Below are 14,138 nucleotides of genomic sequence, written 5' to 3' on the forward strand. Positions count from 1 at the left end.
GTTATCTCTGCGTCCTACCTGGGGCTCGAACTTACAACGCAGAGATCAAGAGTGGCAGTCTCCACCATCTGAGCCAGCCAGGCTCCCCTTGCCACGTTATCTTTATAGAACGCCTGCCCCTGTCTTCTATGTCCCCGACTCTACTTGGGACTATAAGCTTATGGGCTCCAATGCACTTGCTCCGACACAGGAGCGCCAAGGCCAAGGCCAGGACCCCAGGTCCTGGCTAGGGAGGAGAAAACCACCCTGCCCCGGCTCCGCAGCTAATGGAGGAAGACTATCATTCCCAGACACCCTTTCGAAGGGGGCTGGAGATTCGCTTTCCACGCCCTCCCCGCGGAGGAGTGAGCATGCGCAACGGCAGCTGCGCTTAGCGCTGAAGGCTGCGCGGGGGAGGACTGCATTTCCCAACAGGCCCCGCGTGCAATTTTCGGCCCCGCGTGACGAGTGACTTCCGGCGTGGAGGGGCGGGGCGCGAGGCTGAGGCAGCAGCTGGGGCAGCTAGGGGAGCGGCCGGGGGGCCGACGGGCTCAAGCCGCCATGGAGGCTGTGCCCCGCATGCCCATGATCTGGCTGGACCTGAAGGAGGCCGGTGACTTCCTCTTCCAGCCGGCGGTGAAGAAGGTAAGTGCATCCCCTCCCACCCTCCTACCTCTCCGGCGTAGCTCCGTCTGCCAGCGCGTGACGCCCCCTGCGCGTCCATCATCTCCCTAGGCCCTGGTCGCAGGGTCGGATGAGGCCAGGAGGGGCCTTCCCCTGGCTTTTCTCAGCCTGGTTCCAACCCCCCCGCCCCCGCCCTCCGCAGACATTCCTCTCCCCTCCTCGCCCGCTCGGGGCCAGCATCCGCAGCCTTTTTAAAACCCGCTTCCCTACTTCTGCCCCGGGCCATCCACGGTCCCCACCGAGGCACCAGACTTCCTCGGTGTGACGCTCCGGACCTAGTTCTGCTCCGCCCCTCCTCCACGCCGGGACCGCCCCGCGGGGGAGCGGTGGGCGGCCCTGGCCGTCTAGTTTGAACTGTGCCCTCCGTGCGCTATCAGTCCAGGAGCGGATTGGGATGGACGCCGGTGATGGCTCAGCATGTGTGTTTCAAGATGGGAACCAGAGGAATGCCTGACCTCTGCGTTTGGGGTCTCTCTGACACTTAGTGCGATTCTCTCCGGTCTCTTGAGAATAAGAACCATATTCAGGAGCCCCCTTGGGCCGAAAGATACAGGTCCTTGTCATTTTGGGGGAGGGTTATTGCTTTTCTTAACTGCCCGAAGGGGATACCAGTTGTAGCTCCTGAAGAAACATTTGCAGTCGTTGTGTTGAACCGTCAGTTGGACGGGGAAGACAGGCAGGTTTGGTGGTGATGGAGGAAGAGACCTCTGTGGCGAGATCGGGTGGGGCTGGTACAGAGAGGGGCCAGGTGTGTTGAATGAGCATCGGGTGCCCTCTGAGACATCTCCCGTGGGGAGGGCCACCTAGTTGCAGTGGGTCAGAGCAGAAGAGAAAAGGAGCCAGGTTGTTGCAGGTTGGCATCCTTGTGTTTTCAGTAGAGCAGCTACCAAAGTAAGTCCCAGGTAATCTAGGCAGTGCACCACCCAGCAGGGTGCTGAAGAAGAGGGATAGAAGAAAGACAGTAGGTTTGGAAGTAGTTACCCCAGTAAACTATCTCCCTCCTCTTTATACTGCCCCTGCCTTAGTTCAGACACTCACAATTTGTATTCCTTTGATTCTGTCATTAAATCTCTTTGGGTGTCTGTTTCCTCATTTGTAAAGACAGGAAATTAGATTAATCTAAAAGTTAAGAGTTTTGTTACCTTTTCCTCAGACTCTGGTCTTCTATCTGCTCTTTCATACAAGCACAATTAGATGACTTTTTCTAAAACAACAAAACTCCTTTGTTTTCTAGTTCAGTCCCAACCCATTTAGAGGTCTGCCTGACCAACCCCAGTTCTTTCAGTATTTTTTGAGGGTCCAGTGTGTGCTTGATCTATGTATTTGTTACAGATTCTGTTCACATTCAGCCATTTGCTGTTCCCTTAACATTCTCTGTATATTTGCTCTTCTCTGCCTTTGGTTGTGGATTTTCTCCCACCCAGAAGAACTCTCATCTTTGCCTTGTGGGATGGGAATGGGATCCTTCTTTAATGTCTGTATATTCTGTCCATCTTTCAAGGTCCAGTTTAAGTTCTGTCTCTTCCAAAAGGCTTCTTGAATCCGTTCATCTGGATTAATCTTTCCCTTCTTTGAATCCCTCTTTCCATTCTTTTCCTGGTGTTAGTATGTGTGCTATGTTTTAATTCCTCTATTCAATTCTAAGTGACCTGGGAGGCATCTGCATGCTGCTCGTAGCCTAGCAGGGCCCCCTCTACATAGTTGGCATTCAGGAAAACATTTCTCAAATGATTGAATGACAGTCGAAAGGGAATTTAGACATGGTGACCACACATTTATGGAAATCCAGTGGATAAAATCCTAGCCCAGAAAATCCTAGGAGACGTTTTGTTTTTAACTTATCCTTTGATATTCTGATCACTCTTGCCTAACCAACAAGGTTTTATGTGAGTAATGACTTTGCTGGAGTAGTTGCTCATTACCATTTAGCCTGAGGTGGTATCAGATGCAGAAGAAACTTCGTTTTGCAGACATCACCTCTTTTTGTTTCCTCTTTGGGATTGGGGAAGATACCACCAGTTTATTTGATAGGTTAAGATTGGGGCTTGTATTGCGTGAACCCACTGAAAAGGAATAGCAGCCTGTGGGTAGGCTGGGCTCGAGAAGGGCCAGCTCCCTCGGAGTACCCTGGATCTCTTCCTGCAGAGAAGACTGCAGAAGCCACTGCAGCCTGGGAACTCTTCCTGACCTGGACTCCTCTCCTCAGCCCTAGAGCCCCTGCTCTGCCTCTGCCACTCGTACCCTTGTCTTCTTCTACCCTTTCTCTCAGCTGTGGGAACCTTCACCAATGACTTGGAGCTGAGAGGTAGAATTTAATGTAGAATACTAGGGTAAAAATGGTTCTGTTGAGGTCAACCTGTTGAGCACTATGCTGAGCCTTGGAAATACAGATGAATAAGAGACTGTTCTTTCTTTCTTTTTTTCTTTCTTTTTTAAAGAATTCAGTTTAGTAGAGGAAACTTAAAATTAAATGGTAATATTAGTGGAAGTGTATGTGCACTATACAGAAGTACCAGCCTAAGGAGGGGCCATCAGAGAAGGCTTGGTGGGTTTTGAAAGATGAATAGGAATTTTCTAGATAGCTAAAGGGCTTGTTTCTTTGTGAGGCCTGGGCTGTTGAAAAGACCTTTCATAGTGGTTAGTATTAGTTTTCGCTCCTGATGGACATGCCTTCAATTATGGAATAATGTGAAATAAGAGCCAAGAGAACAGCAAGCTGGTTTTGAGCTGCAGTGCCAAGCTTTAGGTTGGGATACCTGGACCCACATAATTTTTTAGTGGGAAAATGCTGCTGTCTTTTCACTTTGTTTCCTGTGCTTTGGAGCCCAGAGTGCTGACTCATTGGCAACTGATGAAGGCTGACCGATACTTTTCATCACTGAGTGATTTTGGTGACAGGTGTTGGTGTTTGAAGTTGTTTCCTCTTGTCTCAAATACCTGCCTTTAATCAACTGCATTAGAGCTTAAGTCAAGCTCACTTGGACTTAGGTGTTAACATCCATCTCTGATTCATTCATTGAACAAATAGTTATTGAGTGACTATATGTGCCAGCCCTGGGAATTCAGGGCTATATGTTATGATAAAAATTCCTGCCTTCATGGAGCTTACCTTCTAGGGTCCACATGGTTATCTATCCTCAAGGGCAGATGTATCATGTAGTAGCCACCCTGCCAACTCAGTGACTTCTTGGCCTCTCTCTTCCCCACCCTTAGCTGGATTGATTTCTGAATCTCCACTTTTCCACCAGGTTCCTCCAGAGAATCTGCCTACTATTCAAGGCCTGCCACCACTTGGCTTCAGCCTCCTTCTCTAATTCATTCCCCCAGGCCTCTCCTATAGGAACTTTCAGTCTCTTTTCCTTCCACATCTGGTCATTGTTCTTGCTCTGGTCCTTACTGGAATTCCTTTCTTCCTGTTCATCACTCAGGTTGAACCATACCTCCTCAGGGCCCCTTTAGCTGCCTGGCTGTTGTACCACACTCCTAAATTCAGACCAGGCCTACCGCTGTTAACACTCAGTTGACCTGCACCACAATGCACACTCTTATTACCTCTTCTTACTGTTGATCTTATTCACGTGTAGGTAAAGCCTCCTTTTCAGGTTTGTGGAATCCTCCCCGCTGCGATTTCTCATGGGATAGTTGACTCCTTTGAAACACTTGCTACATAGAAAAGGAAATCAAATGGCCAGAGGCCTAAAAGGGGGCCCTGCCTTCTCAACAGTGAGGAGCATGGGACATTGCCAATTACCTGTGGTGATGACCTGTCTTTTCTCTTATCACAGATCTGGAGTTACCGAGCCTGTCTGCCCACTGTGTTTTACAGCAGAATGGCTCCAGGAACAGATGACGTGCACTGTTCAGTTCATTCTTCTCTGATTTTAATCTCCTACACCAAAAGCCTGTATCCATTTCACTTGAGATTCTTTCCTTTCCTCGGGAAGTAATAAATACTTATGTGTGGAGAATGCTTCATAAGTGTTGGATGAATGACCTAGTCTAGTTCTGGCACCTGCCAGGAGATGTAACTTGAGTTGTCCTTGCTGGTGTTGTTTAGAAGAGATGTGGGAGAGATTCCTTGAGTGTAGAGACAGAGGTTAGACTAGGCGAGGATGAAACTCTGTTCTCATCCTCAGTACTGTTGGCTTGTTATTTGGTTTTAGGTTTGCTGACACCAAGGGGCAATCCAACTCCTTTCTCTGAATAAAATTAATCTCATGTGAAATTCAGTAGCAAAACATATATCGTATTGTATTTATTAATAATCCTATATGTGGGACTTAGTTTTGTGTGTATTTCCATGGACCAGCCCAAGGAATCCCCCATTTCCCCATATTTGAGTAAATCCTGCAAGTGGAGAAAAGAGAAATATATGTACAGTGAACGAAGGTAATGTTTACACCTGTGATGCCTTTTATTCTCTTTTCTTCTTGGATTATTGCTTTAATTAGTTCCGTGAAATTCCAAGATGTTCTATCAAATTAAGAGCAAAAGCTAAACACCGCCAGCATCTGGGGGGGGGGGGGTGGGAAGCATGCACAGAAGAATGAGAACATGCTAATTAATACAAGAGAAAGTGACACAAAAGGAATATCCCTGGGTCAGGAGTCAGGAAACCTGGCTTGGAGTTCTAGCACAGCCATTGCTGATCTCTAGTTTCCATTTTTCCAATCTGCAAAAGAATGGCAGGACCTAGGATGAATGTTTCTCATCCGTGATGAATGTGATCTTATCTGCCTACAAAATTCTGTGCCATTTGTTGCTCAGTAAAAGAGCCGAGTAGTATCATGGAAATAGCCTAGACATTGGAATCAGACCGACCTTGGTTTAGGTCCCATCCCTTCCACTTAATTGCTAGGTGACCTTCAGCTGCTACAAATGATTATATAACTAATCTGGTCCTCATTTTTCTCACCTATAACATGGAAATAATATACCTCTTAAGCCTGTGAGAACAAGAATTAATGCATGTGGGTTCCTATGAGAGGTCTTGGCATACTATATTGATTTTTCTCTGGAAATGGCCTTTGTATTCTTATTGTTTGCACTTGTAACTCCTTCCTCTCTTCTCCACGCCCCCCCCCCCCCCCCCCCCCCGCAGTGGCTCTGATCCTTAGACATGCTCTCAATTAACATAGACATGTCCATAGGTCTTATTGTTTCCTCAGAAAAGGATCCCCAACTTCTTCAAAGTCCGGCCGGGCTCTGGAGGTTCTCTGGGTCCTGTTGACCCTAACTACCTGTTGGTTGTGTGGGTGCATTGGGGTCCTGTCATTGCCTTCTATGGTGGCAGTGACCTGCTGCTAGACCTGCTGCTAGGTCTCAGATTGTCGGGAGCTTCACATCCTGACCAGACTTTGTTCTGAGCTCTGTAGAACACAGACTGCAAGATGGTCTCTGTTTTTTACTCTAGAACCTTCAGCCAGCCTTTTTCCTCTCTTTGGTGGGGGAGTGATCTGCAGTCAAAGAGGACTCCATCAGAGTTTAAAAAATAACCTGGCTGCTCTGTTGTGGCTATGAGATTCACTATGTGGCTAGAGATTCATTTTCTCTAACTCTTTCCCCAGAATTATTTATGAGAACTGTATTAAAAATAGAGGGAATGAATTGGTCTAATGTGCGATTAAGAACCTGGGGTCTGAAACCCAAATGTTTGGGTTTTAGTTACTGTTCTATCAGTTATTAGTGCTGTGAACTCGGCAGATGCCCTGACCTCTTTGCCTCAGTTTGTTCATTTCCTCATCTGTAAAATGGTGATGATAATAGTATCTACTGCTTTGGGTTGTTACAGGGTTTGAGGAACTTTTTAGGTGCTCACCACAGAGCCTGGTCTGTGGCAGGAGCTCAGTCAGTTTTTGCTGCTGCTGATCTTAGAGGAGGAATGAGACAGGTAGAAAGTGACCTCTTAGGGACAGTTTGCTGGGGTTGGGGCAGCCTTTCTCTCTCCTTCACCATGTGTGAACAGCAAGGACAGGTGTTTTTAGCGACGCCAGGAGAAGCCTTGTTTCTAAGACTCCAGTATCCCTCTATCCCATGGGGCCTCCAGGCTGTGTGTACTGTTACTCTAAAACCTCTTACCAAAAGGGAATTAATCAAGGAATACATTCCCATTTTAGTCAAGTTCTACCTTACAGCCCAGGCCACACTCTATATTTATGGTGTTTGGAGGGCTGGTTGAGAAGAAGAGGTTTGGGTAGATCCAAGCGAGGATTGCAAACCAGGAGCCCATAAACGGGCTTAAGAGTGTCTGCGAACTCCTAACATTGTTTGCACATTTTTGCGTTTGTGCATAGTTGAGTATTTCTAGGAAGATTTCTTTCATGGCTTTTATCATATTGTCAAAGGACTTACAGAAGGCCCTGTTGGGCAGAATGTCCCATCTTCTGAATTTTTCGGAGTGTCTCCTTTTAGTATTTTCAATTTGTTCATCCCTCCTCTGCATTTCCTGTAAAGGCAGCCATTTGCTGAGGATCTAACACATACTAATGAGGGCCCTGCTGTTCCTGACGCACTCATTGTTTGGTGTGGATTGGAGGGGTGTCACTGGCATGACCCTGCCCCAAGGCACAGTCTGGTGCAGGCATGTTTGGAATGTAGAGAGAGCAGCAGCTGAAGTTCAAGGAAGTGACATTTCATCTGAGTCTTAATAGAGAAGAGGTGACAACATGGGGACAGGTATTGAGACCTGAGAGCAATTCCATAGGACTGTTGGCTGGGTGTCCCTGGAACATGCTAGAGGACAGTCTTTGAAGGCTGTTGGGAGCAGGTTGTGAAGAGCCCTGAACTCTCTGCCTAGGAGATTAGATTTGGACTTGGAGGCTTTGGGGAGCTACTGTTGCACATTCTTTTTAGATTACAATTTTTCTCTTTAGATTGCAACTCATTTCTCATAATCTCACTATCCTAAGAAAAGCATATTTTGGTTTATTTTTTTCCCCAGGTGCGTGTGTGTTTCAGAAGGCTCTGAAGTTAGGAGTGACATTGGAGTTGTGCTAGAAAGATCATTCTGGCCTCTAAGTAAGCGATAGCTTTGAAGGGGTTGCAAGAGGATAGAAAGGAGAGCTCATGGGCACATGGGACTTTCAGGAGGTAAAGCCAACAGAAGAGTGGTCAGGGTCAGAGGTTTTGGGAACGTGACTGGGTGATGCTGAAACAAATTCAGCAGTAGCCTCCCTTCTGTCTGTCCCACCTCTCCCTTTCCCTGCCAGGGCAGATAGGAGCTGTTCCACAGCCTTCCAGGTTTCCATGTGGCCAATTCCCTAGCCATGAGGCATAGGTCCTGGGAAGGGACCTCACAACAGGTGAGTGGGCCACAGACATCGTGCGAGTGTGCTGCTGGACAGAGAGGCCACCTCTTTTCAGTCTTTGAACCTCAGGGAACCTGTGAGGTGGGCATCAGTGCTCAGTGTTTGTGGAATGGATGCATCTGCCCCCCTCCCCCCACCCAGATTGCTAACTCAGGCAGCGGGAACTGCAATGGCAGTAGTTCAGCTGCCTTAGCCTGTCGATCTTAGGTAAACAAGGGGTCTTTTGGCCCAGGCTCTGCCTCCAGACCGATGAGTGTGCTCATTGTCCTAGAGACTCAGCTCCTGAGGTGAAGAGTGCTGTTGTGGGCAGGCATGCCAGTCCCCTCTCTGATGCGGGCAGTGACTTTCCCGTCTCCTGTCTGAATCATTCCCATCACACACCTGTGGGCCTGTCCTCAAGTAAATCCTTTATTCTGTGGTGCTTTTTCCTAGTGAGAAGGGCTGGCTGGTGAAGAAGCCTTTGCACTCCCACTCTTACTTGGTATCTCTTGTCTGTGTTGGTTGTTGGGTCGGGATTATGGTTGTGATCTCAGAACACAGCAGGGTCCAGTCCTTGAAGGAGGCTTGAATTTGTGGCCTGTTTTGGGATGCTCAGTAGGATCCTATTTCAGCCAGCTAAGTTCCCCAATTCCTGACCTGCCAGAGTCCTGGACTTTACAAAGAGGGCAGTAGCATGACAAAGACCAGCCAGGGTGTTCACACAGGGTCATCCAGTCTTTCCATTTTGCTCAAAGGTGGAGGCTCTCATGGTCAGCTTTTAGTGCTGCCCTGTTACTGAGGTAGAGTTCCTGGTGGACCAGGAGGTAAGCTCATGCTTGTGGGTCTGGACCCAATCCTGAGCCCTGACTTGTGACTTCCAAGGACTCTGGGCAGGAGTGGGAGCCGGGGAGTGTTTTGTATTCCTGGCTTACATCTCTCTCTCTCTTTCTCTCTCTCTCTCTCTATGTGTGTGTGTGTCTCTATGTGTCTCTCTCTAGTTTGTCCTGAAGAATTATGGGGAGAACCCAGAAGCCTATAATGAGGAACTGAAGAAACTGGAGTTGCTCAGACAGGTAGGAGGATAGTATTTTTATGCACATATGAACAGGATTGGTTTGATAGGGAGGTAAAGAAACCACCTGGAACTGTGTTCTTCTTCTAATTTAGTATTTTTTCCTCTGTAAAAGCAGCAAAATTAATGATAGAAAAGTTTGAAAATGTAAAAAGTAAAAGATAAGCTTAAAAATCCTTCTCAGAAAGTTTTGCATATATATTTTATAACTTATACATATTTATATATAATTTATATACTTATATTTAAATGTGTATGTATGTTTATATACTATATATAATTATATAAATATATATGTTAAATTATATGAATATGTATATGTGCGTGTGTATATATATATATATATATACATATATGATATGATTGACCTTTTAACAACATGGGTTTGAACTGTGTGGGTCCACTTATGTGCATTTTTTTAATAGTACGGTACTATAAATGTATTTTCCTTATGATTTTTTTAAAGTTTATTTATTTTGAGAGAGCGCATGCTTGCGTGCAAGGGACTGGCAGAGAGTAAGGGAGAGAAGGGATCACAAGCAGTCTCCATGCTGTCAGCTCAGAGCCTGGCTTGGGGTTTGAACTCCCGAACTGTGAGATCATGACCTGAGCTGAAACCAAGAGTCCAATACTCAACCAACTAAGTCACCCAGATGCCCCTTCCTTGTGATTTCTTTAACACTTCCTTTTCTCTAGTTTCATTGTAAGAGTACAGTGTATAATACATATAACGTACAAAATGTGTGTTAATTGACTATTATCAGTGAGGCTCTGGTCAACAGTAGGCTATTAGTAGTTAAGTTTTTGGAAAGTCAGAAATTATAGTGGATTTTTGACTGCATGGGAGTCAGTGCCCCTACCCAGTACCCCCCTCACTGTTTTAAATGTCAACTGTGTATACTGTATAAAACCACAGTAGGATCATACACCACCCAAACTGCTTATGTAGTCTGCTTTTTTCACTTCATGTATTGTAGATTTGTTTCTGTATTGATGAAAGTAGAACAGTAGTATTTTTAACGTCCTGTAATCATCACATTGCACTAGAATTTAATTAGTCTTGTCTCAGAGAACATTAGGTTATTTCAGTTTTCGGCATTGTGAATATAATGCCTGTCTGCATTCTTGGGCACATATGGGATTGTTTCTGTAGGAATTAGTGGGCAGATGGGATGTACTTGTTTTCATGTGCACCCCTAACTCTGATGATATACATGCCTACTCCTGCTGTTACTTTTCAGTTCTGGCGGTCTGGTAGTTGAAAAGGGTATTTAATTTTAATTTTCAGTTATTTCATTAATAGTAAGGTTTCACAGTTGTCAGTGTGTTTGTTGTATACCTTCTTTTAGAAATTGTCAATGTCCTTTGCCATTTTTCTATTTTTTTTTAATTAAAAATTTTTTTTAATATTTATTTATTTTTGAGAGAGGGAGAGAGTGTGCGAGCAGGGGAGGGGCAGAGAGAGAGGGAGACACAGAATCCAAAGCAAGCTCCAGGCTCTGAGCTGTCAGCACAGAGCCTGACATGGGGCTCAAACTCATGAAGTGTGAGATCATGACCTGAGCTGAAGTCGGCCACTTAACCTACTGAGCCATCCAGGTGCCCCTATTTTTCTATTCTATATAGGCATACCTTGTTTTGTTTTCTCTTTAAGACTTTTTTTTAAAAACGCTTATGTATTTATTTTGAGAGAGACACAGAGTGAGAATGGGGGAGGGACAGAGAGAGAGTGAGAGAGACAGAATCCCAAGCAGGCTATGCATTGACAGTGCAGAGCCGGATGCAGGGCTTGAACCCACAAACCAAGAGATCATGATCTGAGCCGAAACCAAGAATTGGAAGCCCAACCAACTGAGCCACCCAGGCGCCCCTAGGCATGCCTTGCATTGTGCTTTGCTTTATTGTGTTTTTTTTTAAGATTTTGTTTTTAAGAATCTCGATAACCCAACATGGGGGGCTAGAACCCACCACCCCAAGACCAAGAGTCCCGTGCTCCACCAACTGAGTCAGCCAGGCACTCCACTGATCTGTGATCAGTGATTTTTGATGTTACTATTGTAATTGTTTTGCGTACTACAAACTCCATATGAGACTGAACTTAATCAGTAAATGCTGGGTGTGTTCTTATTGCTCTACTAACTGGCTGTTCCCCTGTCTTTCTTTCCTTGGGTCTCCCTGTTCCTTGCGACACAACAATATTGATATTAGGCCAATTAATAACCTTAAAATAACATCTAAGTTTTCAAGTGAAAGGAAGAGCCACATGTCTCTCATTTTAAATCAAAAGCTAGAAATGATTAAGCCTAGGGAGGAAGGCATGTTGAAAGCCAAGACGGACTGAAAAGTTAAAAGGTAGGCCCCTTGCTCCAGTTAGCCAGGTAGCCAAGTGGTGAATGGAAAAGACAAGTTCTTGAAGCAAATTAAAAGTGCTCCTCCAGTGAACACGTGATTAATAACAGAACCACATCAGCCATTGCTGATGTGGAGAAAGTTTGAGTGGTCTGGATAGAAGATCAAACCAGCCACAACATTCCCTTCAGCCAAAGCCTAGTCCAGAGCAAAGTCCTTACTCTCTTCAATTCTGTGAAGGCTGAGAGAGGTGAAGAAGTAAAGTTTGAAACTAACACAGGCTCGTTCATGAGGTTTAAAGAAAGAAGTCATGTCCCTAACATAAAAATATAAGGTGAAGCAGCAAGTGCTGATGTAGCATCTGCAACAAGTGATCCAGAAAGTTTGGTTAACATAATTCGTGAAGGCAGCCACACTAAACAACGGATTTTCAATGGAGACAAAACTTAGCCTTCTGATGGAAGAAGATGCCATCTAGGACTTTGACAGCTAGAGAGGAGAAGTCAATGTCTGACCTCAAAGCGTCAAAGAACAGGCTGACTCTCTTGTTACAGGCTAATGCAGCTGGTGACTATAAGTTGAAGCCAGTGCTCATTTACCATTCTGAAAATCCTAGGGCCTTTAAGAATTATGCTAAACATACTCTGCCCGTGCTGTATAAATGGAACAACAAAGCCTGGATGGCAGCACATGTATTTACAATGTAGTTTACTGTATTTTAAGGCTCCTGTTGAAACCTACTGCTCAAAAAAAAAAAAAAAAAAAAAGATTCCTTTCAAGATATTACTGCTCATTGACAATGCACATGGTCACCTAAGAGCACTGATGGAAATGTACAAGATAAATGTTGTATTCGTGCTAACACAACATCTGTTCTGCAGCCCATGGATCAAGGAGTAATTGTGGCTTTCAAGCTTATTCTTTAAGAAATCCATTTCTTTTTTTTTTTTTTTAATTTTTTTTAAGTGTTTTCTTATTTTTGAAAGAGAACATGAGCAGGGGAAGGGCAGAGAGAGAGGGAGACACAGAATCCGAAGCAGGCTCCAGGCTCTGAGCTGTCCTCATAGAGCCTGATGTGGGGCTGAAACCCATGAACCGTGAGATCGTGACCTGAGCTGAAGTTGGATGCTTAACTGACTGAGCTACCCAGGTGCCCCTCCTGTTTTTATTTTTTAATTTTTTAAATGGTTTTTTTTTTAATTTTTGAGAGAGAAAGAGACAAGCATGAGCAGGGGAGGGGTAGAGAGAGAGGGAGACACAGAAGCTGAAGCAGGCTCCTGGCTCTGAGCTGTCAGCACAGAGCCCAATGCAGTCCTCAGACCCACCAACTGTGAGCTTATGACCTGAGCCAAAGTCGGACACTCAACCGACTGAGCCACCCAGGCGCCCCTTTAAGAAAGATATTTCTAAGGCTATAGCTGCATAGATAGTGATTCCTCTAATGGATCTGGGCGGAGTAAATTGAAAACCTTCTGGAAAGGGTTCACCATCCTAGATGCCATTAAGAACAGTCATGATTCATGGGAAGAAGTCAAAATGTCAACATTCATGGGAGTTTGGAAGAAGTGGATTCCAGCCCTCACAGATGACTTTGAGGGGTTCAAGACTTTAGTGGAGGAAGTAACCACAGGTGTGGTGAAAACAGCAAGAGAACTGGAAGTGGAGCCTGAAGATGGGACTGAAGTGCTGTGATCTCATGATCAAGCTTGAATGGATGAGGAGTTGCTTCTAATGGATGAGCAAAGAAAAGTTTCTTGAGCTGGAATATACTGGTGAAGATGCTGTGAAGATTGTTGAAATGACAACAAAGGATTTAGAGTATCATGTACACTTAGTTGATAAAACAGCGAGACTTGAGAAGATTGACTCCAGTTTTGAAAGAAGTCCTATTGTGGGTCAAATGTTCTCGAGTAGCATTACACACTACAGAGAAATCGTTCTTGAAAGGAAGAACCAGTCAGTGCGGCAAACTTCATTGTTGTCTTGGTTAAGAAATTGCCACAGCCGCCCAGCCATCGGTGACCACCACCCTGATCAAGTCAGCAGCCATCAGTGTGGAGGCAGGACCATCCACCAGCAAAAAGATTACAACTCACTGAAAGCTTAGATGATGGTTAGCATTATTTTAGCAATAAAGTGCTTTAAAAAAAATTTTTTTTTTAACATTTATTCATTTTTTGAGAGGCAGAGTGAGACACAGTATGAACAGGGGTGGGACAGAGAGAGAGGGAGACACAGAATCTGAAGCAGGCTCCAGGCTCTGAGCTGTCAGCACAGAGCCCGATGTGGGGCTTGAACTCACGAACTGTGAGATCGTGACCTGAGCTGAAGTCGAATGCTTCACTGACTGAGCCACCCAGGCGCCCCAATAAAGTGCTTTTAAATTAAGCTATGAACTTTTTAAAGATCTAATGCTACTGCACACTTAGTAGACTACAGTGTAGTATAAACATAACTTTTATATGCACTGGGAAACCAAAAAATTCATTTTGACCCACTCTATTGTTTTGGTCTGGATCTGAACCTGCAATATCTCTGATGTGTGCCTTTACCTTTCTTCTTACTACTTTATAAGACTTATTCACACATTAATGATATTGCTCCTTTATCTTCTATGATACAAATTTTTTTTCAGTTCATTGTTTTTGTTTATTATGTTTTTAATGCACACTTCAGATTTTATATATAAATGTGTAAGGTCCATCCCATCCTTCCTTTTACCTGGCTTTGCTATGCACCCAGAAAAGCTTTGTCACCCATGTAAAATT

The 14,138-nt window shown here is 45.0% G+C and overlaps 1 protein-coding gene across 2 annotated transcripts in view; it reads left to right on the top strand.

Annotated features, from left to right (window-relative positions):
- The first annotated feature begins 459 nt into the window (after window positions 1–459).
- Window positions 460–14,138, top strand: part of PTPN23 (protein tyrosine phosphatase non-receptor type 23) — a 36,596-nt gene continuing 22,917 nt past the window's right edge. The window contains exons 1-2 of one of the 2 annotated variants that reach the window (XM_043587278.1): window positions 460–624; window positions 8,948–9,022. In XM_043587278.1, coding sequence (XP_043443213.1) covers window positions 541–624; window positions 8,948–9,022 — 159 coding nt within the window. In that variant the 5' untranslated portion in view covers window positions 460–540. The remainder of the gene's footprint in view (window positions 625–8,947; window positions 9,023–14,138) is intronic. The other variant, XM_043587279.1, reaches the window with a different exon arrangement.

The sequence above is a fragment of the Prionailurus bengalensis genome, chromosome A2 (genome assembly GCF_016509475.1).
Source record: "Prionailurus bengalensis isolate Pbe53 chromosome A2, Fcat_Pben_1.1_paternal_pri, whole genome shotgun sequence".
NCBI classification, from domain to species: domain Eukaryota; kingdom Metazoa; phylum Chordata; class Mammalia; order Carnivora; family Felidae; genus Prionailurus; species Prionailurus bengalensis.